General features: G+C 46.2%; 2 protein-coding genes across 7 annotated transcripts in view; one reads left to right on the top strand and one right to left on the bottom strand.

Annotated features, from left to right (window-relative positions):
* Window positions 1-27,784, bottom strand: part of NINJ1 (ninjurin 1) — a 294,431-nt gene that overhangs the window by 248,052 nt on the left and 18,595 nt on the right. The gene's annotated exons all lie outside the window — the stretch shown is intronic.
* Window positions 297-22,514, top strand: CARD19 (caspase recruitment domain family member 19). 6 transcript variants are annotated; one of them, XM_071813007.1, is made up of 7 exons: window positions 297-476; window positions 9,051-9,193; window positions 11,008-11,161; window positions 13,928-14,062; window positions 14,663-14,722; window positions 16,180-16,251; window positions 18,062-22,514. In XM_071813007.1, the coding sequence occupies exons 1-7, from the start codon at window positions 461-463 to the stop codon at window positions 18,172-18,174; spliced, it is 693 nt and encodes a 230-aa protein (XP_071669108.1). In that variant the 5' UTR covers window positions 297-460; the 3' UTR covers window positions 18,175-22,514. The 6 variants fall into 6 exon arrangements, 4 of the variants coding, with proteins under 4 accessions (XP_071669108.1, XP_065718343.1, XP_065718340.1 ...); XR_011740697.1 differs by having other exon boundaries at window positions 330-476; window positions 14,663-14,785; window positions 18,062-18,086; XM_071813006.1 differs by lacking the exon at window positions 297-476 and adding an exon at window positions 3,801-3,917.

Consider the following 27,784-nt stretch of genomic DNA (forward strand, 5'->3'; position numbering starts at 1 on the left):
CTAATAGTTTGGCTTAGCTGGTCAGGAATAAAGAACTGAGAACTTGCAGCACAGCATCTGCCTGTACGTCTGGAGTCAGAGAATTGTTTTTCTTCATCTCCTTTAAAGCAGTGAACAAATAAAAGTTGATTATACCAATAATAATACTGTGACTATATAAATAAGACTGGGAAATTACCTAGTCTACATGCAAAGCAATCCTAGAAATTATCAGCACCAATAACAAACAAAAAAAATCCCATAACTTTAAGTAAACGAAGATTTTGTTTTTCAGCGCTGATGACACATCCCTTAGAATGAAGAGCTGGCGCTGGCTGGCAGGAGCAGCGGCAGTGGCACCGTGCCCACGCGACCCGTCCCACCGCGGGGCTGTGGCTTCGCCTCGGCAGTGACCTCTGCTCGCCCGAGCACAGCACCGGCCACCGCCCGCGGCACCGCACGGACCCCAACCCCATGGACGATGCTCTACAAGACGTGTAAGTGCCTGTTTGTCGATCTGTACCGGGCAAAATGAGCGGTCGGAAAAGTCCGAATCTGCAGGAATGCAAGTGAGGAGCCGGGAGGGGTAGCGGCTCTGACGGGAGTGGCCGCCTGGTCACTACCATCCTATTTTTTTTCCTTCTTAGAGTCTGTTTTTATAAATTAGTAGCTAAAGCTTGCTGAAGGGAGTTCAGTGTGTAATCTGAGCCCTTAAGAAATATTTCATTGTATTTCCTTAAACACAAAGAAAGACTTTGTTAAAGGAACTGCCTGCACTATCTGGATTTAATTTGTTCCTGAAGACATCCAGTCCTCTTCAGCTGTGGGAAAATAAGAAACCATATTGTGATTTAACAATTAACAGATAAAACAAGAAAACACTGCATGCTGATGCTGCCAGGACAAGGGTAATATTTAGTAGATTGAATAATTCACTCAAATAAACAAATCAGTCGGTTTAGCGGCGGGGGGGAACAGCTTTTGAGCCAGGAAATACATCTGCTGTCATTTAGACACGGGAAGGTAAAACATTGTTGGGCAGGTCACTCAGCTTAGCCACTGACTTAAGAGACACAAATCTGAAATGAATCACAGTGTTTTGGAAACGAGTTGTGCTGGGTCGCTGTGTCACGCCGGCCATCAGCAGGATGCGAGGGCTCGCAAAATCAGCGTTACTCGCCTCAAAATGTTTGTGCGGGTTTTGTAGCTCCCTTTGTGTACAGCTCATTGCTGTCACCTGTACCGAGCGTGTCCTCCTTCTCCCACCGTGCTATTTGAATGTCACAGATCATACCGTGGAGGGGATTCAGTGGCCCAGCTCCTGCCAAGGACGTGTCTCCCCACAGACGTGTCCCCTGCATGTGACGGGTGTGCGTTGCACATGATGGGTGTCCCCTCCACTGCCACAGCCTGCTGGGGACCTGCCCTTCCACAGCAAGCGTGACAGCCACGCGGTTGTGGGAGTCCAGCGTGCCAGGGGCATGACGGGGAGATATATTTAACCCTTGACACTTGTATCATTATCTGAGTCTACAGGACAAAAATATCTCCAGGCCATGTGGCACTGTGCACCCCAGCACTCGCAGATGGTTGAGTTTCACTTCCATTTCCCTCACAGTGCTTGGAAACACTGCCTGCTATGAAATATTTAACATTCATATTAGAGATTTCAGTCTGTGTCACGTTAGGACAACCAGGTTTTCGCTTTTGTGGTTTAGATTCTGGTAGCAATTCACGGGAAAGTTTTTAGCAAAGCACAAAATGCAGGGAATTCACAATGGTGTAAAATGGCCATAAAAACATGCCGTACTACCTCACACTGCCTCAGCATGCCACACTACCACTGCTTCTTAGCACTAGGCAACACCTCTTGCTGTAATATTTTAATATACATATGAAATGGTCTTAAAAAATGTATGATGAAAGCTGTTGTAAAATGACAATTTCCTTTCCGCACAGTACCTGCTTCTGTCACTAAAATACATTGCCAAAAGTCACTCTGATACAGGCACGATCAATGTCTCCATGTGCAATAATAGTAATTTCAAAAATCTATTTTCATGCTGTTCAGGAGATCTGGATTCTTGGGGCTAAATGGAGTAAACCTAAGATGCTTATACTCTATTAATCTTCCCAAGGACACACACTATAAACATCACAGCACTTGGTAATACTAAAAATATTTCAGTGAGGTTTTTTTCTCATGTTCTTACACTTTGTAGAGATAACGAAGCTGCTTTCATTGGTAGGATGGAGGTACAGACAACATTTTCAAGAGCAAACGTGGGGGTGTATGTATGTAGAAGTGCCTGAGCTGGCGTGAGTTGGCGCAGGTCTGGTGATGGGCTCCTCAGTGCCGGCCCCGAGCGCAGGGCTGCGGTGCGGGGGGATGCTGCGCTCCTCCGAGAGCTGTGCCACGCTAGAAACTGAGCACAAAGGTGAGATGTCAGGGAAAGAAATGATGCGGAAGAAAGCCTCAGGACTGTGGCTAGCCCTGCCGGCCAAATGCTGCTGCAGAACGCGCTGGAAAGGCCCAGAGCCTGGGGCTCTGCTGGGTACGACACTTCCTCCAGGACACCACGACGTGGCAGCACTTGCAAACTTCCACCAAAGTATTTCATTTTTCTTTTAACTCCCAGCCTAGCTGGAGCGGCCTCTCATAAAAGGGTGTATGCAGCACGTGTATCCAAGGGCAAAGCCAGATCCTCACTAAATCCTTTCTTAATTTGGCAACTCCTGCCTACCCTGCAGGTTGCAGAAGTCGTGTGGGTCGGGACACAACCACGCATGGCAGCGCCACAGCTTCCCCAGACACCGCAGCACCCAGAGCAAGGGGTTGTAGGCTTTATTATCTCTGTGTCACCGGTCCCGGTGCACTGGTGTGGCTTTTCCATGCACAGCACAGAAGCAAAGCAGGGCAAAGCTTTTGGGATCTTGTGGGCCAGTGGTCACACTGGCAATGGTTGTGTTCCCTGGCTAAGGGTGAGTCTTGGTGCTCCAAGACTTGCTGCTTAATGGTTTTAAGAAGAGGTGTCTGTGCGAGGGCAGTTGTGTGGTTGAAGCATTTTATGTACCAGTCCACAGGCAGCTTTGCTTACTGAGATTTTAATACCTCCAGAAGATTTCAGTCCCTCTTTAATATAAATGTTTTTGTTGCGGTTTCAACATCAGTCATAATTACAAATCACTCTGTGTCTTTGCCATACTAGAAATTCATCTTTTCCAATATGTTATAAAAATATTAGATTTTGCAGAAAAAAAAAAAAAAAGAAAAAAGAAAACTTAGAGTGATAAATAATGTATCCCTTTATCACAATTTGCAAAGCTAAGGTTCAGCCTCGCTCCTCTGCAGTATTAATACCTAGGAGGGCATATTGTACTCCATACCCCACTACGTAATCAAATGCTGATTAAATTTTGTGCTAATAGGGGTTTCTAAAATGCACAGGTTTCCTTGCACTTCTGCTTTCATGAAGTTCGTCTGTCCCAAATAATTAGATTCTTCTCTGCAGCTTTTCTTGGACTGAGAGTTGTCCCTGCTCCTGGCACTTGAGTAACTGTCAAATTCGCCTCACACGCCGTAACTGCACTTAAACGTGTGCAGCGCAGCACAAATTGCATACGGATATTATGCAAATGCAGACATGGTGTTTGAACAGTTAAATTACTTGTGGCAGAGAAAATTGCGGCGTTACTAATTATGCGATTAACTGTTTCAGGGCTGACAGCCGCACGTTGCCAGCTCCGCGCTGACCCGCGGCCGGGACCCGCACGGAGCGGGGCGGGAGCAGCCCCGGCGCCGCCGCTTCCCTGCCCGCCCCCGCCGGCACCTCCCCCGGGCCCGGGAGGCGCCGCCCCGACCCGGCCCCGCCGCCAGCCCCGGCAGGAAGGGCCGCCGCCCGCGGGCGGGCCGGGCAGCGCCGCGGCCGCCATGGCCGGTGAGTGCGGGCGGGGAGAGCCCGGGGGGCGCGGGCAGGAGGCGCCGCTCGCCCCGGCGTCGGTGCCCGCAGCCGCTGGGGTGCCGCCGTGCGTTCCGCGGGGCAGGTGTTTTGGTGCCTTCGGCGCCCCGCACTCTGAGGGGGGATTTCCCCGTGGGGATCCCGGGACGGGTGACGCCCGCGGGCGGCAGCGCGGGGCCCGGGAGCGGCCGCCGCCTGGTCGGGCCGGCTCTGGGCAGCGCGGTTCCGCGGCGGGGCCGGGCGGCCTGGGCTCGGACACGGCGGCCGGTGTCAGCGGGCGGGGGAGCCGGAGCCAGTGCGTGTCCGAGCGGGGGCCTGTGCGCTGCCCAGGGGAGGCGGCGCTGCCCCCGCACCGGGTGCCACCGGGGGCACGGCGGCTGCGCTCGGGAACGTTCCCGCCGCCGTCCACACCACCTCCCAGTTCTTGACGGGCCCGTTGTGTCAGCCTTTGTACGGAGCTCGGGGAATGCAAACAGACTCGTGTCACACTCGAGCATCGAGAGCTTTTTACCGTTTTGCTCACCGTTTTATTATTTCTTCGATTTTTGGAAACATATTTCAGATAAAGATGAGTTACTGAGCTTGCTGCCAAAGGCTCTTACTTGTGGTGACCAACTGGCCCATGGCCCCGGTGCTGTGGCTTCCAGCCCGGAGGAGCAGAGCGGTTGCTCTTGACTGGGTGCATTCGGTGACCGCTGCAATCTGATCATCTCAGACTGTTTCTCTTGCAGCCAGATTCCTTCTTAAATCTTGTTCTCGGGGCCTTGAAAGGGAAAAGCCAAAAGCAAAATTAGCATCATGCTGACATTTTGTTGAGAGTTTTTCAGCGCTTTCCCAAGATGATTCAACAGGATGGTCACGTACAAATGGCAGGTCACCTGCCTTCAGGTTTTGGTTGTCAGCTTGCGGTTATAAAGTTTATGAAAATAATCCAGGAGTTTAACAGGGAGCTGCAACTTGTGTTCGCATTGCACAGCAGATACCATTGAGGTTTCTGGAATGGATTTTTTATGAGTGATGTGTGTTGTTATGGAGAATGTCAGATGTGTTGGGTTTGTGTCTTTTGTATTTAAATTTATCTATTTGAAATGATGCTGTTTGCTTTGTAAATTGAAGGAGGCTTTTAAGGGGAAAACAAACAAAGGATGAAACCATACAAATACAGTGGTGCCAGAGACGGTATCAAGAGTCCTTATGTAAATATTGGTGGAGTTATTAACTGGAAAGATCTACCCACCTGACTGGAGGTGGTTGGCAGCATTTGTGCTCCTGGGGCCCAAGTGTAGATGAAAACAGTGACATGTCAGTGTAGCAAGGAGGGGCTGATCCCAGCCCTGTCCATTTGAAATGCAACTGGATTTATTAACTTACTGTGAGGTAGCGACTGCTGTCACTAATTTTATGTATTGTCTGTTTGAGGAGCCGCTGGCTACATAACCAGTAATCTCTTGCATTTTTTCTGATATGTCTTAATTATACGTGTATTTCCTTTCCTTCCACGCGCGCGGTCAGGTGCAGGCTGTGCATGTTAGTGTGCCGTGCACCTGCTGTATCCAAGAGGCTTTTTGTGCCTTGGGTAAGAGAAAAAAAAGCTGTTGTGTATGATGTGTCATGGGCTTATAGTAATTATAAGTCAATAACATAAAATTATGAGTCATGTTTTCTTCTCAGCTGTCAAAGGCAGTTCCCGCGTTTCCTGCCTGTCTCTTTGAAAAATTTACATTTCCTCTGAGTAAGGAAAATACCGACCTTTTTAAGCAATACCACTGCCTGTGCTGTAAGCTGTTGATAATTGACCTGGTCTCCCGATTTTGCTGCTCTGAACTTTCTAGGCAAGTACTGACTGGTGGCATGACAGTCCTTGTAAAGCTGGGCTGACTCCTGCTAAAAAACAACGTCTTCTTAGCATAAAGATTTTACGTTTTCCTTGCAGTAACTGTTGTCTCTTTGAGGCAGTGATAAAAGGTGGATATGCAAAATATCCCGAAGAACCACTCCCTAAATTCTAAAGACTTGACAGTACATCAGTAGCCTTGCTGCAGCTGTGGAGTTACCTGGTTTGGGGGCTTCTGATTTTTTAAATGTAAATAGTGGGTGTGTTCAATATTAAAAGCTGCTGCTTATGAACAGTGATTATAAAACTTAAAAGCACAGTCATGTTTGTGCACCCATAACTGGTAGTGCATGGGCACAAGTCCGTGCCGTGACAAAGCTCCTGGGGCACACTGGGCTCAGGAGCATTGTGTGGTGGCTCCAAATGCGCACATGTGCTTTCCAGAAACCCTTATTGCTCCAAAGCAGGATGCCACGTTCCAGTCACTAGGATTGGTGGAGCTTTTTTGTTTGTTGTCTTTAAATTTAGTAGCTGTGGTGCAATTCTGCACTGGTGGGCAGTGTCAGTGGGAGGTTTCACTTCTCTGGTCTACCAGAAGCCCGTAGGCAGTTTCTTGTGTGGTTTGGGCAGAGATTGCTCAGAATAAGAGGAGAGACAAAAGATTTTGAAAGGGAGAGGTGAGATGTTAGAAGAGTGAGATACTTCTGCTCTGCTTTTACTGAACTAGCTTGATAACCATTCTTCAGGAAATTTTAAACCTTGCACCCCATCCTAAATACTGAACTGAAGTAATCTGGAGGAGGTGAAGGTGCAGGCAGGTGAAATGTGTCTGTGGGAGTGGGGGGAAGCAGACTGCTCCATGGGTGCTTCCTAAAAATGGAGCATCCCATAGGATGGGAGAAGCATTTTGTGGATGCCTGAGCCAGGCATAAGACCTGTCCTTGGCAGGCATGGTTTAGCAGTAGCCAGCGAGGCCAAGAGTATCGTCTAATTCTCCAGCCTCTTGGCTTAAATGGGAAGAAAACATAACCACTCCTGAAATCTCAGGCTTATGCCTGTAACACCAGCACGCAGGTTCCAGATGGCAGCAAAAAGCCCTTGGTAAGACTGGTGGTGGTTTAACAAGCATGTAAATGAAAGATGCCGCAAGGACATGGAGTACTCCTGATTGCTCACAAAATGATCTTAAATGTGATCTTTGGTTGGTCACAATTAGCTTCAGAGGTGTAGTTGCTGCTAATAGACTTCTTCAAGCTGACTGTGCAGGGCTCAGTAACGACAAGGCAGCAAAAGAGCAAAAAACAGGGAAGGAGATGACACTTCGGGCCTGCTTTTATTATACTTTATATACTCATTGTGCTGGATTCTTGTCACAATTTCAGCACTTGCTGTGTTTCGTTGTTTGAATGTCACAGTGCTATTTGAAGCTTAATTGCTCAGCGAGCTGTAAGACCCTGGTTTGATGCCTGTTTTTTGTAAGTTTGCAGAAGGTACAGAGTTGTTGGTGACACTACAGATCATGTAGCTGAGGCAGAAGAGGAGGGAGCTGCACTGTGGCACTTCATTCTCCAAAAAGTATTTGCATGAACAGACACAACTTCACAGGCTTCTGGTCCTCGCCTCAGCCTTTTGTGCCTGCCAGGGAGTTGGAGAGGAGAAGTTTGATCTCAGACGTGAATTAGATAATGTGGAACTTCTTGGAACAAAAGGAAATTGCACAGCACGTATGTCAGGACAGCGTGTTTCTGACAGGACACTAAAAGGCTGCCGTGAGAGCGATCCGTGGAAAAGCAAAGCATTAGAAACATGTGGGAATAATATGGTGTTTGTATAAAAAGTAAGCATGTAGCTGAAATCCTGTAGTCTTGTCTGAACAGGAGTGACACTGGAGAAGTTATTAGTGCGTGATGGTCACACTGGGAGCTTTTCCTGAACCCTTCCCTGTAAATGTTTATAGTGCCACAGATTCAGAAGGACGTGGTATAGAAAGGGCAAGCGCTGTGCTTGGGTGAGGTGCATTGAGCCAAAGTTTTCTGGATCTTTTCCGTCACTCTATTGTTTATCTTCTCTGAAGTGCAGGGCACAAAGGGCTGATGCTTTTGTATTTCCTGGTAGCCAAAATACCATAAAACCTATGCATTTGCTTTAAATGAGGAGTGTGCTGGGGTTGGCGATGTTTTGGTTTTGTTTTCTGTGCTGCTTGGTTATAAAGGGCTCTACTGACATTTTGATGCTTATTTCAGACGCGGTCATAGGCATTCTCTTTCTAAATCTGATAAGGGCACAGCAACCCATTAAATTGGTCTGTGCCTGTATCTCAATCTAGGGGCTGCACACAGGCAGCTGTAACCAGGGCTACGCTCCTGCAAAATCCAGTGCTGCCAAACTGGAAATGGTGCCTAAAACAACAGGTCTGGATGTATGTATTTGCAGAGGTTTGGGTTAATAGATATGTTTTATTCGTATGGGTATTTGAATGTACTTCCATGGTAAAAATGTGCTGCTTTTTGAGTGCCCGCTGTCCCCACTCCCGCGTGAACTGCAGGTCGAAGTCCTTCCCTAAAATCCTGGTGGCTCTTCGGCAGAGGTGCCGTTCCTTGATGTTCCAGTTCTGTTTCAATCTGGGCAGTTCCTGCTGGGCAAGCTGCCGATCTCCCGTGAGACAAGAAACACCATAAGCTCTGGGAGTGATTTTGGGTGAAATGCCTGCAGCTGGGTCAGGCTGGCCTGGCTGTGCTGTGGTCCTTGGGTGCTAGGCAGCAGAGACCAGCCCTGCGCTGTGTACCTGTATCAGTAATGTACAAAATTTGAAGCCAAATTTATGTCCTTTTACTGTTCTACGTCAGGGAGAACCTCTCTCTATGAAGTGCATATTTACATCAAAAAAATTACGAAACACATCCGTTTTAAACTCCATAATCTGACTTCATAAATGATAGAAAATATCTTCTGTGATTTACCAACTTTAGGGCTGTATTTGATTAAATATCCATCAAAGCTTGACATCTAAGTAACTTAGAACCTTCACCCTTTGGCAAGTGAGAGAGGCAGCACGATTGACCAGCCAGGAGTTCAGATGTGTGTGATCTTAAGTGAATGGGTCTTTGGAAGCAGGAGGCTGTGTTGTGTTTCCCGCATAGATAGTTCAGCTTTCTAAAATTACATGATGGTGGTAATTTTATTTTAGCTATTTAACCACTGTGAGGAAGATGAAATTTATAGAATTTAAAGATGGCTTGCTAATTAACGGCTGTGGTTTGTTGTTTTTTTATCTCTAGATCAATCATTTTGTCATCGGCTGCAACACGACATGTATTTTCTTACAAGCAATAGCCGACTGAACGAGCAAGTGGTTGATAAAATTATTCTTCAGCTTAACAGAGTCTACCCTCAAATTCTTACCAATGCAGAAGCAGAAAAGGTAATTTGATGAATTTTACTGTATCTCTGAATGTTGCATTGTTTTTGCGGGTGTTTTGCTCAGCTGCCCCGTGCAGCCAGTCCTCCTCACCTCTGACTTGCTGGCCAGTTGTCTCTGGGATCTCGTATCAGAGGAGAGGACACAGGGCTGGCACATTCCCTGTGCCAAGTGGTTCTGCGAGGACGGTGCGTGCAGAACCACGCTCTCTCAGGGCCGCTCTGTGGGCTCCATTGCACCCGCCAGGTCACCACGTGCCCTGTGTGCCCGCCTGACGTGTCAGATGGTCCGTGCTGCATCCGGCTGCGTCCACAAAATCATTAATGAATTTCAGTGGCTGATTAATAGCTCTGAGTATTGGTAGAAAGGAGGGGTATTAATCCCATCTGTAAGTGTGGGGGCTGTGGGAAGTGGGTGGAGTTAGTAACATCTTCTATATAGAGAAGGGCTGCCCTCCCTGACACAAAGCTTTCAGAAATAGGTAGCTGTATTTAGGGAGGAAGATTGTTTGAATTTGTATGGACTGTAAGTTAAAGTCAGTTAAAAGCTTTCCAGATCCTACTTAGAACAGTTTGTAGTTGCCCTCTGCTGACTTCATTGTCTGTACAAGCCTGTGGATTTTGGCATGTAAGTATTTTAACATTAGGAAAAATGGGTGTAATTCTGTCATAGTCAAACTCCAGGGAACGAATAGCGTTTTGGTGGTGTAGAGCAGTGCTGGATCATCAACTGAGCCAGTCTAGCCATTCGGTTATGGTAGTAGTGTGACATGGACATGCACAATTGAAGATCATCTAATTCCATCAAGAGCTTAAAAATAAATGCATAAAGAATCTGTGAAATTTAATTTATGACTTCTGCACTTAGCAGACAGAGATGAACTGCTTTCTCACAGGTCCAGGCAAGTTTCTGTCAACTCTATCGAGTGTTTAGGAAGCTTAACAATCTCAGCTATATCTGGTAGACCTTGTGGGAATTTTGTCAGAATAAAGAGTGTGGTATAAGGTATGTTGCATTCCTGTCCCCTTAGAGCAGGAATTGATCTTAACCAAGTGTGCTACAAATGTTACCTGCAGAACTGGTCCGAAATAAAATGCTTTGCTGAGAATGGCTTTGGACGTTTTCCAAATGGGCTGAAATCAGTGTGAAGTGTGTAAGGCCAGGTACGCATTTTCATTCTCTTTGTAAGGCCTGCTAATATTCATCACACTTGGCAGTACAGAAAAAAAAAGTACTTTCTTCTGCAACTGATTGCCATATTGCCTGAGTAATGAATTTGTGTGTGTTGTGCTGGGTACGCAGCGGTTAATAGTGCTGGAAACAATGACATGTGTAATCTTGGGATGATGAGCACTCCAATATTGGGACTAATATAAGCAGTATAAAGTACCTTTTTGGGTGATTGTTACTAGGCAACGAAGGGAACACTTGAAAACATAAAACTTAATTATAAGATTTGTCGATATTTTGTATCAGTAGCTGTCAGAATCAAATTGTAGAATAGCAAGCACCATGTTAGTTCGAATGCAGAGAAAACATCAAACACAGAGTAGCTGTAACTTTATCAGGACAGGAAAAACTGAGGAAGGCAGAGGCGATGTTCTCTCCATCACACAGCGCTGACCAGGTGGAGCTCAGCTTCTTGAAGATTGCTGTGCAATGCCTGTCTTTCTTGGGTTCCCCTTACCTTTTTGACCAATGATTTTAGCAAAAATAGAACAAGCTCTCTATCTTTGCTCCGTGGCGTATCGTAAAGTGATGTAAAATTGATCTCCACTGTTGTAATCTCTCTTCTGAGGAGTGCTTTTCTCTTACAGTTCAGGAATCCAAAGGCATCGCTCCATACCAGACTTTCAGATCTGCTAAAGCACCTTCAAAAGAAAGGAGACAGACACTGTCAAGAGTTTTACAGGGCTCTACAGATCAATGCCGAACAGCTGTATAATGACCTGCCGAGCAAGAAAATCTTGAGTAAGTTGATTTGTAAGTTGAGTTGTGGATTTCCTCATCTGTGTATCACAGCATCCCTTTCAGATGAGGTCTAGATTGTTGAAATAACCTGTTTAGGTTATTGCAGTAATTTTGGGGGTATACATGAAAGCTTTCTCACTGGAATTCCAAAAGCTGTAGGGGGATTTGGCTGTGTAGTTCTTGTTGACTAGTGTAGGTAGTCTAAAACTCTTTGGTTGTTCAGAAATTTGAGGTATGTCTTTAAAATGGTTTAAGTGCAACATGTAAGACAGCAGTATAACTCATCTCTTTTAATAACCATTTCTTCTTAATTCTGACTCGTAGCACGTAAGAACATTACAAACCTCAGATTTGTGTAAGCTCAGAACTCCAGTGACCCGGAAGCTTGGCTTTCCCTCGATCCATAAGTCTCCTAGTTGCGTCTAGTTTAACGTACAGCAAATATTCATAGGCCCTTGCAATTACAAACTTTGATGTTAATCACTTAAGACTTGTTTTGTGCAGCGGGCAGGCCTGACTGATGTCTGTAAAGCTGCCCCCCAAATATCAACGTATGTACTTCAGAAGGACTGAGGCTCAAACAGATTTGATTCTACACCGCAAAGGAGCTAATTTCTTTAAGGAAAAGTATCAAGCCTGACTTGCCAACCTGGGATAACGCTTGCTGTGCGTTGGTGTCTGTGGTTCTTTGGGTTTTTGGTAGGTAACAAACTGGAGAAGAGAACGATGTGCCAAGTGTATGGGAAATACGTTCAGGCATCCTGCATACTGAAATGACTTGAGGAGCTTGAGGGAAAGCTCCCACGTTTAAGTTAAAGAAGCTGCAAAGGAACTGTAGTTTAAGAAATCCTTATCCAGTCTGTAACAGCACTAATGTGTCACTGGTCAATTGATTTCTAGTTCTAAGAAACTACACAATTAGGTGCTGAGGGAAATTTTAGACATGTGAGTCAAGCTCCAGTGAGATTCAAACCAAAGTCCATAGGTTTAAGAAAACCAAAAACACCAAAAAAAACCCACAACACCAAACTATTAGACCAGTTGCATATCTGGACTGAAAACGGCATGTAAAATGGTAATTACCTTTGAAGGTACTGCATTGTCTAGATTTGTTTTGCCTTTCATTTTGAAGGAAGAGCTTTGTACCTACCCAGCACGAATAGGTGCCAGTGGCAAACTGCAGCGTTTCCCTGCCTGCCCTGGGGGGCTGCAAAGGTACCACAGGTCTCCATGGCCCATACCTGAGCCCCTTGAACTGGGAATCGAGGCCCATCCCTGCCTCCAAATCTCCGATGAGCATGAATCCCCAGGAATTCAGCCTCGCAGCAGCTTTAAGGGAGAGCTTTTGATCTGACATTCACCTTGCAGAAGTCATGGGGCTCTTCAATCAGTCTTGGATCAATCATTTTCACTCAGGTAGAGCTCAAAGCAACAGATTTTTCTGCCAGGCTGACTAGAAGGCAGCAGACAGCCTTTATTAATTAAGAACAACTTAAGAAGTCTTAGTGTAGTCACTAAGAATAAAATTTCAAGAGTGTATTGATGGTTTAAGAGTTCGACCTCTGTTAATGTTCAAGAACACCCTCTACAAGCCATTTCTGAACAAATGTCTTAAGTACGCAAGTCCTTACACCTGGTTTACACTTTGGAGAGTTTTGCTCGGTAGCCACAGGAGCAGGCAGGGTTAGGGCCATGTGTAACCAGCACGTGTGCTAGAAATGCTTCACAGGAAAAACAGAGCTGTTTGTGGTGCCCCAAAACTGCTTTGCTGCTGTTATGCGAAGAGACTCCAGTAACCATCATGAATCATTAAATTCTCTGTATCTTGGTACACTTTCTTATGTTACCATCTTCAGTACACTAATTTAAATAACTGAGTTAAAATACTACTACATGGTGAGATTCTGCAGTTTCCTTATATTGACCTGAGAAGGAAGTGATTAGGTGATTCTGTTAATATGTTTGCTGCGTCATATGAGTTCTGTAACTAAAACGAATGTCTGCATCCTGGGTTGAATGGTCGATAAACATCTGTGCAGCATTTTAAGCTAAAATCACAAACACCTTTATTCTTCAGCAAAAGCTCCCTTTTCAATATGAGCCGTTATTTCTCATTTAAGTGAACATTTTGAATATTAAAGGCATTATCCCTCTGGCCTCTAACACATACAATCTTTACGGTACTCAAATGTTACTCACAGCAGTGGTTGTTGAATTTGTTAGATTGAGTACAGAGCATTGCCAGAATTGACACTAGAATTTGTAAATGTGAAATAAAAAGCGCATTCCCATTATGGGGACTTTGTTCAAAGTGCAGATTAAACTGAAATGCGCAGCATTGTAAACACTGGAGAAATGATTGATGAGGACACTGATGAACCAGGATGGGGTTCTGTAGTAGAATACATGGAGCTGTGCATCTGAAAAATATTTCTGACGTAGGAAATACTTTCAAAGATTTCTTTTTAATTTTTAAAACAACTTTAACATTTGCTCTAGAATAAAATCCCTTTGCCTCAAGCGTAATATTGCAATGAAACGTTGGGTAATGTCGGAGAGTTCCCACTAGAGGGGAGGTGCGGCACAGGCATGGGCAGCTGAGAGCTGCTCCGCGTTGGCACGCAGGAGGGCGTTGAAACCAAACGGTCTCAAATTCCTCCCTATTCACAGACAAAATTGGAGCTCTCACTTTTAAAAACTTTTTTTTTCTATTTTGATAACCCTCTTGACCACAGAGAGGTTTGGCTAAAAAAAGTTGTTTTGCAGATTCATGGCGCGTTAGAGGAAAGTCATTCCTGTGGCATTTCTGGTGCCAATGGTGTTCTTGGTGTTGCCCGCACATTCTGCAGATAAGGGCATCTCCACATCCGCGTGGCGAAGGCGTCTCTGAAAGAGCTGCAGGTCCTTAAACTGCTTTATTGCTGGCAAGTACTGAACACCTTAAGGTCAACCTCCATTTCCATTTTTGCAGAAAAATAGGGGCAAAAAGTATTTGTGCCGGATGTTAGCACATAGTACCTACAGACTTTAAAAGAAGCTGAACACGTCTTTAGCTGGGACCAAAACGGAGATAAATAATCTGTGCCAAGTGGTTTGTTCCAAGTGCTTCATCTGCCGGATACATCAATGCCCAGGGATTTACTGAGGAGCAGAGGGCTGTTTGCAGATTAGCACGTACCTTCGCAGATAGTTTCTGTTCGTGACAATGAACGTTTCTGGCGTTACAGGAGGATCGGCTCCCGCTTTCCTCAGGTGGGAAGCGAGTGTAACATTGCTGCCCTGGCCGGTGTTCAACCATCCCAATCAAATCAGCGTGTGCCTGCATCTTTTCATCACCGTAGATCCAGATTTAACTATAGCCATGATTTACCTTTGAAGAGCTTAATATTCTGTGTCAAAATCGGGTATTTTTCTGAAATGTGTTATTTTGCTTGTGCTGATTATGTTTGTTTGTTTGCTTGAGCTGAGTACTAACTTTTTGTGTGTTGCTTTTATTTCTAGAAACCACAGATTCCACAGAGATAGACACTGACAAGGAGAAATATATGCTAAATGACAGGGGTAAATAAATGCATACGGTGTCGCTGGATGGAATGGCTTTTCACATGCAATTTATTTTATCATGTAATTTGGATTTCATGTAACAAATAGTTTGTTTTATGATGTCTTTACTGTCACAAGTTAAGCAGAATTAATGGCGGCAAATGTACTGAGCTGCTGTTGAGGAAACCAGTGCCAGGAAATTCAAGAGACTCTAGAGTTTAATCAGTATTTATAGTGGTATTTTTACTTACACCGTTATAGCTAAACTCTTCATTTCCTGTGGTTTCCTCAGTGCTTCGATAGTAAAGTCTTCAACTGCTCCTGCTGTCATTCTACATAAGGCCATCAATAATTTTTTAAAGTAACTTTAATTTTTTTTTCACTTTTTTTAAGCTTTCAAGTACAAATCATTTGAAAACAAAGAAAGGACGATGAACAACAGTGAAATTAAATCTATTTTCCTTAGGAAAACATGTAAAATTTTTCCCTCTTCCTATGTTCAATGCCCAGATTAGAGGCAAATGTTTTATTCACTGAAGGATATTTTGGCAAGTAATTGAAGATCTGAGGAAACTGAAAAAAAAAGCTGAGGAATTCTCAAAATTCATAATGAGCTATTTTATCATTTAAGTTTACTTCATATTTTATTTAGAAACTTGGATATAATTATGTGGGAATAAAATCACCTTCTAAGGACTTTGCCTTTTTGGCAATTTTACCCTGAGAGAAAACTGAAACGAGGGGCAGAAATACAGTTTATATATTTTTGCCTGTGTTGTCATTACTTGGAGTATTGAACCAAATCACCGTTCAGATCTTTCACAGCGCTGTTGCTGACTGCAGCGGAACAGAACAGGGAGCACAGAGAAAGCCCGTGGAAATAAGAACATGAAATAACTTCTGTTCCTCCTGCTAATGAAGGAGCCGACTTCAGCTCCACTAATTCATTAGTCTGCAGTGTATTTGTCCTTAAATTGACAGGTGCAGTTTAATTGTAGCTCTGCTCCTGGTGAAGTAGTAGATACAAACAGAATAATAGATAATAAAGCAGCAGCTATAAATCTTTATGTGCCACGTGGACTCTGTGCCTTGGCCCGGGGGTGTTTATGGAGTAGATGCTGCAGTGATGTCCCAGTAGTCTGGTTAGTGTTTTGTCATGGTGTTTGAAGGGGGTTTTGCACAAAGGTTTAGGGTAACGAAATATCTAAGGAAGCTTTCACTTAAATTTAATAGGGTATAGCTGGATGAACAGAGGCGGACAGTGAATGGTGTCAAAGCAGCTGTAGTAAAAACTAATTACAGTACAGTAAATGTGCTTCATAGTACATTAGCTACAGAATATACATAATTGTGAATGTTAGCTTCATTTGAATACACTTAATTATGCATATTAATAGCAATTGGTGATTTATGAACGGAGCTAAACTTCCACTGCTCTCTTCTGTCTTAATGTGTTTCCTTTTTGTTTTCTTTAGGTCCAGTGTTTTTCCTCGCTTGTTTTAGCATCGCTGCAGGATTTGCGCTATTTTGGTATTGCTCTAACTCAGGTAATCCACTCTGGTGGTTTTTCTCTTGGTTGCCTTCAGCACGTGATGGGACAGCCATCTACCATGGCTTACTTAATAGCACGGGTCAAGGTGTTATCATTCATTAATGAGCTCAGGATACAAACTGCACTTCAGACATGCAGATATAAATAATGAATAGTTTGCCCACAGAGGATGCCACAAATAGGGGCTCTTTTTGTAGGCAGGAATCATGTGAGCTGCTGTTGCTATAACAATGGGTGTGATTCGCAGCAGGAACACAGACCCAAACCTTCTGGCCTCCACATCCCGTCCTTCCCAGATCAGAGTCCCTCAGTCCATGGAGTCAGGGTTTAAGGCTAAAAGGGAACCATTAGACCATCGAGATTAACCCGTGTGTTTCCTCAGCTGCCATCGCTTCCGTTCATCAGGTTCAGTCACCAGCATTTAATATAAGCATTTTCAGAAATGGGGAAAAATTTAATGAAATATAACAAGGGAAAGTGCAGAATATTGCATCTGGGCAGGAACAACCCCAGGTTCCAGTATAATTTGGAGAATGACCTATTAGAGAGCAGCCTAGGGGAAAGGGACCTGTGGGTCCTCGTATTCAACAGGATGACCATGATCCGGCACTGGGCCCTTGTGGCCAGGAAGGCCAATGGTACCTGGGGTGGATTAGAAGGGGGGTGGTCAGTAGGTCAGAGAGGTTCTCCTGGCCCTCTGCTCTGCCCTGGGGAGACCACACCTGGAATATTGTGTCCAGTTGTGGCCCCTCAGTTCCAGAAGGACAGGGAACTGCTGCAGAGAGTCCAGCGCAGCCACCAAGATGCTGAAGGGAGTGGAGCATCTCCCGTGTGAGGAAAGACTGAGGGAGCTGGGGCTCTGGAACTGGAAAAGAGGAGACTGAGGGGTGACCTCATTCATGGTGATCAATATGGAAAGGGTGAGTGTCAGGAGGATGGAGCCAGGCTCTTCTCAGTGACAACCAGTGATAGGACAAGGGGCAGTGGGTACAAACTGGAACACGAGAGGTTCCACTTAAATTTGAGAAGAAACTTCTTCATGGTGAGGGTGCCAGAGCCTGGCCCAGGCTGCCCAGGGGGGTTGTGGAGTCTCCTTCTCTGCAGACATTCAAACCCGCCTGGACACCTTCCTGTGTAACCTCAGCTGGGTGTTCCTGCTCCGGTGGGGGTATTGGACTGGATGAGCTTTCCAGGTCCCTTCCAACCCCTGACATTCTGGGATTCTGTGAAAAGCATTCAGGGACTGACACCAGATGAACACAGAGTCCATCACTTCCCTTGACCCCAGTTAATTGTCCATAGTGTTAGAAGTGTGTGTCGTCTTCTCAGTTTGAACTGTTTTCAGCTCTAGCCTGTCATTTTTGTTGAGCCTTTTGCTACCAGATCGCAGAGCCCCTTATTTCTGTGCCAGCTGACATTTTGTATTTTTTCCCTGTGGAGGTCCTTGTGCCTCAAGTCCTCTTTCCACCTTTTTTTTTTTTGCTCTACATTGCCAACTAGAGCTCTCCAAGTCTTTTGTTCAAGGCTCTCTCCTGTACCTGTGCTTTGTCTCAACGCCCCACATGTAACAGGGCTACCAGACCTGGCTGTCCCGGCTTGCACCACCCGCTGCCGTGCCGCGGTGTAAATCTGCCCCCTTACCTAACTTGTAACCTCTCTTCGTGTGTCTGAACCTGCAGGGATGTATCCTAAGAGATACATGCTTCTCCTGTCTTGCCAGTTGATGTATACAATATACTATGCTAGAATGACATTTAACTGTGCTCACTTTCTCTTTTTTCCTCCCATCTTCATTTCTCTTTTAGATACGAAGGTCGTAGGAAGAGCGAGGAGAATCTTGGGCTTTTCTCCTCTTATCATAGGAAGACACGTTAGAAATATTTGTATGTTGTATTTGGAAGACATACCAAGAAATTAAGGAAAAGCTGCCTCTTCGCTGGTCTGTACAGTATACCTGCCAAGGGAAGACAACGGTGCATGAATATTAATGTACTATACTCTCATACCAAAGATTTTTATTAACTAGCTTAATCAACAATTGCGTTGCCTCAAGATGTATTCAGAATTTCGGCTTTACATGTCCTTCCTTATTGGAATGGACCATTTATTTTTGTAAATGCTTATTTTAAAATATTTATCATTTGGATAAAAAAATATTTTTAATACAAACTTTAAAAGAAAATCCTAAGTGATCATGGGTCGTAAGCCAGGCTTGCGTATGTGTTTTATACTGGAATGAAGGATCACGACTTTAAAGAATGCTAGCCTGTTTTTTGTGATAATGTAAGAGAAGCACTTAAAAAGCCACAAGCACTCAAAGCCTTACTGAAAAGTGGATCTCCATCTCAGGATTGTCTGATTTGTCTGCATCCTTTATGCTTTTGCTGCCTGAGCTCAGAAGGGCCCTGCACCCGCAAGGTTTATCAGTGCCAGTACGACCCATGTTGTGTCACCCTCCTGTTGGTTCATGTTGGCGCTCGGGGCAGTTTGGTGCGGGGCCCAGCCCCAAGAAGATTTTTCAGATTTATTTAGCTTTTCCAATGCATGTTTTGCAGTCTGTATATGTAAGAAACTGAAGTAATCCAAGATATTTTATAGGGACTTAAGTGCCATGACATGGGGCTCTTTATGGCCAAAAATAAGTAGCTTACTTGAAGGTTTTTCATAATGTCATTTGATGACGTTATGTTTTCCTTCTGTAAGTTGAAACCTGAAAAACTTGGAGAAGCCATTGAAAGACTAAAATCCTTGGGGGAGATGCAGGGAGTCAGGGCTGCAAGTGGAGCAGCTTGGGTTTCGTAGCTTCAGGAATGTAACCATGCTCCGGCTCCCTGTCCCAAGGGATGAGTGGGAGTTCTGACCGCCCGTGAGAAATCATGTTGTGGGTGGATGGTTCTTCAATTATAATACCTGCTCAGGAGTGTAAGGAGCTTGGGGACACCATGTCCCTGCACTTGGTGAGAAAGGGGCTTCAGGACTCTTCATTCACTCAGATTTCCAGATTAAATCAACTGCCGCCTGAATGGAAGTTGTGGCTGCATCACAAGTTACCACGCACTAGAGGATCCCATGCGAACTTTTAAGGCATTTGGAGTCAGATTGAAAATTGTCTTCCAGCTTTAAACTTTGCTCATGCTATAAAAATGTCATCATCATCTCCAAAGCAAATCATCTTGGAATAACTGTATCTCCTTCCAGGACAACACTCGCCTGATACAGTAGCAAGCACATGGTCCAGAGGAGGAACTGGGTACAGGGCCAAATCTTCAAATAAAAGACCCAAAGAGGGTTTGCAGGAAATGTCTTAAGAGATGTAAAAGGGCCAGAGGACCCTGGTTTTACTCTTCTGATAAAACGTTTTTCCCTGTGGCATTGGAGCATGGTGGGGACGCGAGCCCACCCCATGCAGAGGTGGCCGCACTCTTCGTTAGGTCACAGCTCGTTGTCTCCATAGGCATCGCTGGTGTTGGTGCAGCTCGTCTGGAATCGTAGAATGAATCAGAGAATGTCCTGGGTTGGAAGGGACCCACAAGGATCGAGTCCAACTCCTGTCCCTGCATATGGCAACTCCACAGTTCACACTGTGTATCTGAGGGTTTTTGTCCAGTCTCTTCTTCAACACTGTCAGAACTCGGGCTGTGACACCTCCCGGGAACACCAGGGTGAGCTGGGCCAGGCTCAGGGTGACACACCAGCTGTTGGGTGAAGGGTTTGTTCTTCGGGGGCAGCCGGGCTCCGATTTCGGGGGTTCCCCTGCGGATGGTGCCTCCAGCAGCTGCATTCCCGCTGACTCAGCAGTTCAAGCAGCGCCCGTAGCCCTGCAGCGCCCACGGGGCTTGCTGTGCAGACAGACAGACAGACAGACCCCGAGGTGAGCAGCGGGCGGGTGGTGTTACAAACACCAACAGCCCGGTTGCAGCAGTGTGAAACCTGGAATGAGACGAGCGCCACACGAACACAAGAACTCGCAGCAGAGCAGTTTATTTTGGCTCTTTCTCCCCTGGCTCCACCCCACCAGCTCTTGCATCGCGTGGATCTCAGCTCAGCTGGGCCTGGGACTGGGCAGAGAGCGGCGCTGGAGCCGAGCGCGATTCCTGCAGAGCTGAACAGGGATCTGCTGCTGTGCTGCCGTCCAGCTTGGGAAGTGCCTTAATTATGTATTCTGCTGTTGTCTGCCTTGTGTTTAAGGTGACAACAGGTTGGTTTTTTGCCTTTTGTTTTTTCCTCCAGCAAACCACTTCTAATTTATAACATTTGAAATGACATGTTCCTTTCCTCACTGCTGCTGACCTCCTCTAGCAGCCCCTTTTTAAGGGACTAGAAAAAAATACCACTAAAAGGGTTTTAAATCTTTACCTTGAAGCCAACTTTGAAGCCTCATTAGAGGAACGGTATTCCATTTTACACAAAAACATTACTCAAAATAGTAGCAACTGTCACATTTCATTTTAAAGCAGAAACAGAGGCCTTATCGCTGCAAAGCAGACTCTTTCTGTTTAGATTATGCACTGTGTTACCCCTTCGATAACAGGTTGCAAATTGTTGTGAGCGGTTACTGAAACCTACAGAAGTTATTGGTGCCTTATTTAATCCGAAAGGGCGATTCTGCTGCACTTACTGGTTCTGGGATCTTTTGCAGGGCCAGGAGCCCTCCAGGGTCAATTGAACCGCCCCAGAGCACCCGACTGTGCATGGGACATGCTCCTCCAGCTCCTTACACACCTTCTTGAGCCTTGAGAACCATCTGCAATAGGAAGGTTTACTAAAGGCTGTGGCTGTGTTTCTTCCCTGTCTGAGATTGCTTGAGATGAAGATGCTTCTCAGGGAAATACAAAACCATCCAGGACACGCTGTCCCCAGGGTTAGGGCTGGGCCAAGGGAGGAAGAAGGGGGCTTTGTTTATCCTGGTGGTGTTAGTTAAAGGACCTGGCACATGCAGACAGCAGGTGAAGTGAGAATTCCACCTTTGGTTCTGGAGGAAGCCTGTGTGAACCTCCATGGAGTCGGGTCCTTCTAGGCAAGCAGTGTGATTTACCGGGAAGTAAATCAAGTAGGGTCTTGGATGAGCCTGTCTGGCTGCAGAATTCCAGCTTCCCCATCAAGAACAGCTTGGCCTTTGCTGCTGAAACTGTACCGGTATTAAGGAATGTGCTTTACGTGCAGGGAAGTTGTCTTGGCTCTGTAACATTCAGCGGGCGGTTAAACGTACAGAGGATAGAGGCCGTTCTCGTGAACGCCGTGGTTGTCGTGCTGCAGACAGCAGATGTACAGGAGCTAATAGAACAGCTGTGTTTTCAGCATACCCTCACCTTGTGCAGATCTCGTTGAAGAAGTAAAATGCTTGCAGCCCTGCGCCTTCAGCAGCATCGTTCAATCTCACTGAAGAAGTAAAATGCTTGCAACCCTGTGCCTTCAGCAGCATCGTGGGCTGCGGAGCTGAACGGCTGCTGTCCTGGATGTGGCTGGGGAGCGGGATGCGCCCAGGGGGACCGTCCCCTTCGCTCTGTGCCACCTGTGCCGGAGTCCCCAGGGGATGGCGGGGAGCTCCACGCTCTTCTCCCTCTCCATACCCAGCCACTAATCATCTTCCTTCCCTGTTTTTTTCTTACGGGTGGGCTTTTTGGTTTAAAGTAAAGCTGTGCTGCCCCTGATGGTCCCGGCGGTGATGTCGGGCTGTTGGCTCGAGGACAAGGGCTGTCTGGTGCGGTGACGCCGAGCAGAGCGCAGCCCCGCCACCGAACCAGCGGCGTACAGAGGGCGCTGGGAGGCAAGTGACAGATCGTACAATGGATTTGCACAACTCTGTTTGAAGACAGGCTGCTATTTAAAGTACTTCAGTGAAGTACAGTGTGCCTGCGAGCCAGAGCGCGAATGAAGTGATGATTCATTCTGGGACAGACCGGGCACTGCACAGCTGCCGAGGGAAAACTACTGTTTCTTTCACTTGTGTGGTTTTTTTCCTCATAGTGTAATAAATTGAAAACATATTTGGTTAAACTGTGCAGTTGTGGATGCTTTTCACTGCTGTTCTGAATGCACAAGTGCTATTCCATGGAGGTGCCGCGCTGTAGCTGTGTAACCAGCGTTGCTGTTACACAGAGAAATGCCGTTTGCCGTACTTCACAGGTCCTGAGTTTTATAATCATTTCCCCTAACATACGTCTTCTTGAGTTCTGTGGAAATTAATTAAATTTGTTTGTTTTTTAATGGGGTGAAGCTGGCAATTAAATTGAAATAAAATCTATACTGAGACAAAAATTGCTGCTGTTTGTGTTGTAGTCGATGTTTGCGCTTCTTCCGTGAAGTGCCCCACACCATGTTGCCCTCCCGTGGCTGCTCTCTGCTGGCTGGCTCCCTCCGCCTCTCTGCTGCTTATAGTGTTGGTTTGGGTATTTGTGGCAAGAGTTTTAACATTTTAATCTGCTTTTAAAATCCTTTGCAGACGCATGGGTGCAAAGACTGGGTGTCTTTTGGTTAAGCCCCAACTTTGTGTCCTTTTGGTAGTACCAGAGTCATCACCCACCAAGACACACTCATCTCTTCTTGGTATGAAGTGACTTTGACACAAGGTTGATTTTAAGCGTTACTTTAACCACACAAAAATGGACTTAGCTTTAACTCCTCCACTTCCTGGGGACGTTATTAGTGCCAAATGCAAGAGAAATCAGTGGCTGCAGATGCGACAGGCATGCAGCAGCATCGCCCTGTTTAATTCACGGTGGCTGTTTTGGCATAAAAGAGCAATTCAGGTGAATCCTGACCTGCCCTTTCTATTTTGGAGTGCAGGCACTATACACTGTGGTCACGAGGAAAAGCTTTCTGCCACATCGCTGCTGATAAATATTTAATAACATTGTGCCTAGTAAAGCATAAGCCCTTCAGACTCGGCCTGCGCTTGGTGAGCTGGTAACGGGGCAGATCAGATGCCGCAGCCAGAGCGCCACGGCACCCGGAGCCTGGATAAATAACGGGCAAGATGTGTCTTCTCGGCATGACTTGTATCAAGTCTTCTCTTTTCAGCAGCAAAATATTTCATCACACTCGGGTGAGTTTTTTCTCTTAAGCCCAGGTTTTAGGAACCCTGGGCTTTGGCAGCACCCAAGCCCCTGTCCAGAGGATGCTCACACCGAGGGTGCCCCTGCCGAATGGCACAGCTCTTGCAGTAACAGAAAGGGAGAGATCTAAGATTATTTTCCACTGTCTGCACTGAGCTAATTATTTTAAAATCTCCTAGCAGAGGTTGAAAATAGCATGACTGTGCCTCTGAAATATTCCTGATCCATAATGGTTGTGGACAGCTAAGTTGTAACTCATCTCTCTGTGGAGGAAAAAAACTACCCACTTACACTGAGATTTCCAAATCTCGCCGGGGCTGAAAAGCACGCTGGAAATCTTTGGAAGAGGCTGTTATTCTGGTCCTCTGTCCCGCTCCCACCCCTGCTGTGTCCTGGGGTGACCTTCCCTTGCCTGGGCTTTCACTGCAAGTAGAGATTAATTAAGAAGTTTCCTAAGCACAAAGTGGATTCCAGAGAAGAGGAGGCAAAAAAAAATCTGTGCTCTCCATCGTACCAATTCCAGCTTGGGCTTGCCCTCACTTGGGAGGACAACACAATTTAAAAATTGCCAGTGTCAGCCCCTGAGGCTGCTCTGAGCTGAGCTGGTGCCGCAGGAGCTGCCTGGCCCCACTGCAGGGGACACGGGGACACGGGTGGCACCAGGGAGATGGGCCTGTGCTGCAGTGACGGGGAGTGAGCAGCCATAGCTCTGCTCTCACGCTTCTTCCTGCACACCAGGAGAGGGAAACCCGGAGCTCATCACTACTTCACAAATTGAGCCGGTCAGGCACAACCAAGCACCGGCACTCAGTGGCTGTGCCAGATGCTTCTGGGTGTGCTACAGACTCCAAACGGACACCTTCACATGCTCCCGGTGGCTTTTCCTCTCTGCCTCGCACCTGACACGAGCTGGCTGAGTTCTGGGGGATTGAGTGTCCTGCAGAGGGGACGTTGTTGTCCCATCGCTGTGAGCGTGGGGCTGGACCTGCCCCTGAATCTCTCACTGGAAGGGTTTACAAGACAAGTACAGGAGCTTGTTCTCCCACTCGTAAATCACACACCACCCCAGGCCTGCTTTGCTTCAGTTTTATGCTGGTCTACAGTTCCACAGCAAGGTGCAGCTGGGGTCTCCGCTGGCACCCTGAGTTCTCACTGATGCTTCCCCTAGGTTGGACATGAGGAAAAGGTTCTTCACCCAGAGGTGCTGGACACTGAACAGGCTCCCAGGGAGGTGTCACAGCCCAACCTGACAGTATTCAAGAAGAGACCGGACAACATCCTCAGACACATGGGGTGACCTGTGGGGTGTCCTGTGCAGGGACAGCAGTTGGACTCTGTGATTCTTGGGGGTCCCTTCCCACTCAGGATGTTCTATGATCCTCGCAGCTCTGGAAGAACTGCATCCTGCTGAGAGGTGGAAGATAGTTTATGGCAGGTAGGATCCAAATTCAAAGTCCAGGTATTATATAACTGGTAAAATGATAGCAGAAAAATAATAATAATTATTAATAATAATTTAGATAGCAGTTTTCTATGAAAGAGTTGCACTGTGGGGCACAGGTGAAACTTGTCTTGACTAGCACAGAGTTGTCAAGAAAACAAACAAGTAGGAAAGAAATTCCTCATTCAGCCCTGGATGAAATTCAGCCCTGGATGAGTCTAGGCTGGTCCCGACTCTGGAAACATGAACAAGACAACTCGCTGTTCGTCACACCCTCTCTGTGCAAGTGAAGGTGACAAGCAAATTAAGCAAAACAGTAACAGTGACATCAGGTTTAAAGATGCCAGCATTTCTGTTTGAAAACCGCGGTCCCTTTGAGATGTTGTGATGACACCAGGCAGGGCAGCTGTGGGGTGCAGGGCTTCAAACCTGGGTTTTTATCAGCACGGAGAAACAAGAGCTTTTAGAGGGCGTGAGGAGCACTGACCAGCACGGGCCCATTGTGGTTTGCTCTCACGCTGCCCCGTTCAGCGCACTCCATAGAGTTCAGTTTTGTTAAGTCACGTTCCCAGAATTCAAATCTCCACGAGCGATGGAAAGCCCTGGGGGAAACACAGTCACTTCTCTCCCGGATGATGCTCTCCCTGGCATTGCTGATGAGTCATATTTTCTGACACAGAAAAAAGAAGCCCTGTTTCAGTGTAAAGACGCAGCCATCCCCCTCCACGGCTTCCACGAGTCCAACACAAGCGTGAAACATAAGGCCTTTCCAACCGTTTAAATTATTTCCATCCTCGATGCCAGAAAACTGGGGTAATGCTGGGTGGTGATGAAATCAATTTATTCTCAAATATTTTTGGCACCAGTGAAAATGGCTGGCAATGCTTCAGGAGCCATGGTGTGGCTCTTTTTACCATGGCACCAGATTTACCACTCGCCCCCTAATTAATTATAAACATGGACGGTAAAAAGGGAGTTGGGGCTCCCTCTGAGCGGGAGGGCTGGAAAACAGGAGGAGGAGTGGAAAGCATCATAAAGGAGGTTGGAAGAAAAAGGAACCAGGTTTGGCTGTCTCCATTTCTGACAGACCTCAACTGGCCTGATGAGCTGGCGTTGGAAAGTGTCTGTTCCCAACCAGGGAGCTGTGGCACTCTGCTTGGGACATTATGAAGTAGTCCAAGGAGGGCAAAATAACCATGAAAACAGAGCTTCACTAAACTGGGGAGGAGGAAAGTGAGTTCAAAATAATCCATTGTATCCAACAGCAGGGAAGGTAAGTTTTTTTGTCACCACCCTGTTAGGAGGTTGGATAATAATTGATTAGATATTATTCTTGAAAAGATCATATTCTGTGTCTTCCGCTATTTATCACAATGTATCCCACAATGACATGTAGGTAACACTCCCAATGTCACAGCCAAGGGCCGTTACAACAGCAGGACCCAGTGTATTTAATACAGAATCAAGAATTGAATCTGTGTGAAAATGTGAAATTCCTCCTTGCAAAGAAGCAGCCTTTAAACACCACATCTTTTCTTGTCAGTGTTTCTGCTGTGCCTGTGTCTGTACCTCCCACAGCCAGTGTTGCTCACCGACACAGCCAAGAGGCTCCTGCAAACAGCATGAGCGTTTCAGAGAATCATTGAATCGTTTTGGTTAGAGAAGACCTTTAAGATCATCGACTCCAACCATAAACTCAACACTGCCAAGTCCACCTCTAAACCACGTCTCTAAGTGCCACATGCACCCATTGCCATTAGGCATGGCCCTGCCCTGCCCTCCCACCGCTGCCAAATGTGTCCAAAGGTCAGGGTGTGAATAAATGGTAGTGGGGAGAGGGTAAAACCCTGGGGACAGCTGACACATTACCCTGCAGCGGCTGGACTTAACCTGGCTCTGACAACAAATCTGCTCAAAGAGACTGCTGTGGTCATGCAGCTACTTATCTCTTCCTCAAGTGCTTTCTCCCATTTATTTTAATTTATTTCTTGCTCTAGTGATGTCTTGTCTTAGCTTTTGACTCCAGTCCAGCCTTGATGATCACCTGCGACCATGAAAGGGCCACAGCAAGGCCCTTACATGACACCAAGGTCAATGGGCTCTTCTCCTGCTCCTTGAATATTTCAGCTGTAAAGCAGCGACCTCTCCTTTTTCCAGGGGAGGAGGAGAACCTGTTCCTCGGACACGTGGCTTTCTGAGATGGTGGGAATGTGGGGCTGAGCAAACTTCCTTCTCTTCGGCTTGTTTCCAAGTGGGTAGTTGGCTCAAGCTTCATAGTAGTCTTGAGATGGAGTCTGCCTATTTTTCAAGACTTCTGACCATTGCGCCTGGCACTGTTGTAGGTGAAAAGTTCGACAGTCAAAATGATGTGCCGAGATGGTATTTCCTAAAGGAGATCATGTCACTTCCCATCGCTGCAGGAGCTTTCTTCCAAGATACAGAGCTGTCTTCTGGGCTCGTTCCTTGGGGTAAAATCGGCATCTGAATGTATGGGTGTGGTGGTCTTTACAATGCGTGACCTTCACTTCGAGGTCATTACACTTGTGTCTATTTAAGTTAGCCATGTGTGTTTCTACTAGAAAAGCAGTTAACAAATAGCTGCCATCTGGGGATATCTGGGGTACCAGTGGTTTCCCGACTCATTTTAAGGGAAATGTGGTATCTACACCGCTCCACTGCAGCATCCGTTCCTGGATATTTGTTTAACAGTGATAACACCAAATGTGTTAAGAACTAAACGGTACTACTTCTGCTCTGCTAAGTCATTTCCCTACAGACAGAGTAGCAAAACTGCTGGGAGTATTGGGAAGCTCTTGGTTTATTTATTTTAATTTCATGATGGAAGTGTAGGGTTTGTTGGGTGGCCGTGCAAAGGTGGGCAGCTCCACCTCTCACAGCTGGATGTGATGCTTATGTACATCACCTGCAAATAATTTCTTTAGAAGCAAAACACGGTCATTTAGCAGCAATGTGGCTTTCTCTGGTATCCAAATAACTGAAGAGAAGGAAAACCTGCTGTTTCTCAGGCTCAG

The sequence above is a fragment of the Patagioenas fasciata genome, chromosome 10, assembly GCF_037038585.1.
Source record: "Patagioenas fasciata isolate bPatFas1 chromosome 10, bPatFas1.hap1, whole genome shotgun sequence".
Classification (NCBI taxonomy): domain Eukaryota; kingdom Metazoa; phylum Chordata; class Aves; order Columbiformes; family Columbidae; genus Patagioenas; species Patagioenas fasciata.

What these genes read in the sequence shown, in the direction of transcription:
- CARD19 (XM_071813007.1), top strand. An exon ending in CGTCTCTGAAAGAGCTGCAG is followed by an intron (nt 14,063 to 14,662) that starts GTCCTTAAACTG and finishes TTTTATTTCTAG; the next exon opens with AAACCACAGATTCCACAGAG. An exon ending in ATATATGCTAAATGACAGGG is followed by an intron (nt 14,723 to 16,179) that starts GTAAATAAATGC and finishes TGTTTTCTTTAG; the next exon opens with GTCCAGTGTTTTTCCTCGCT.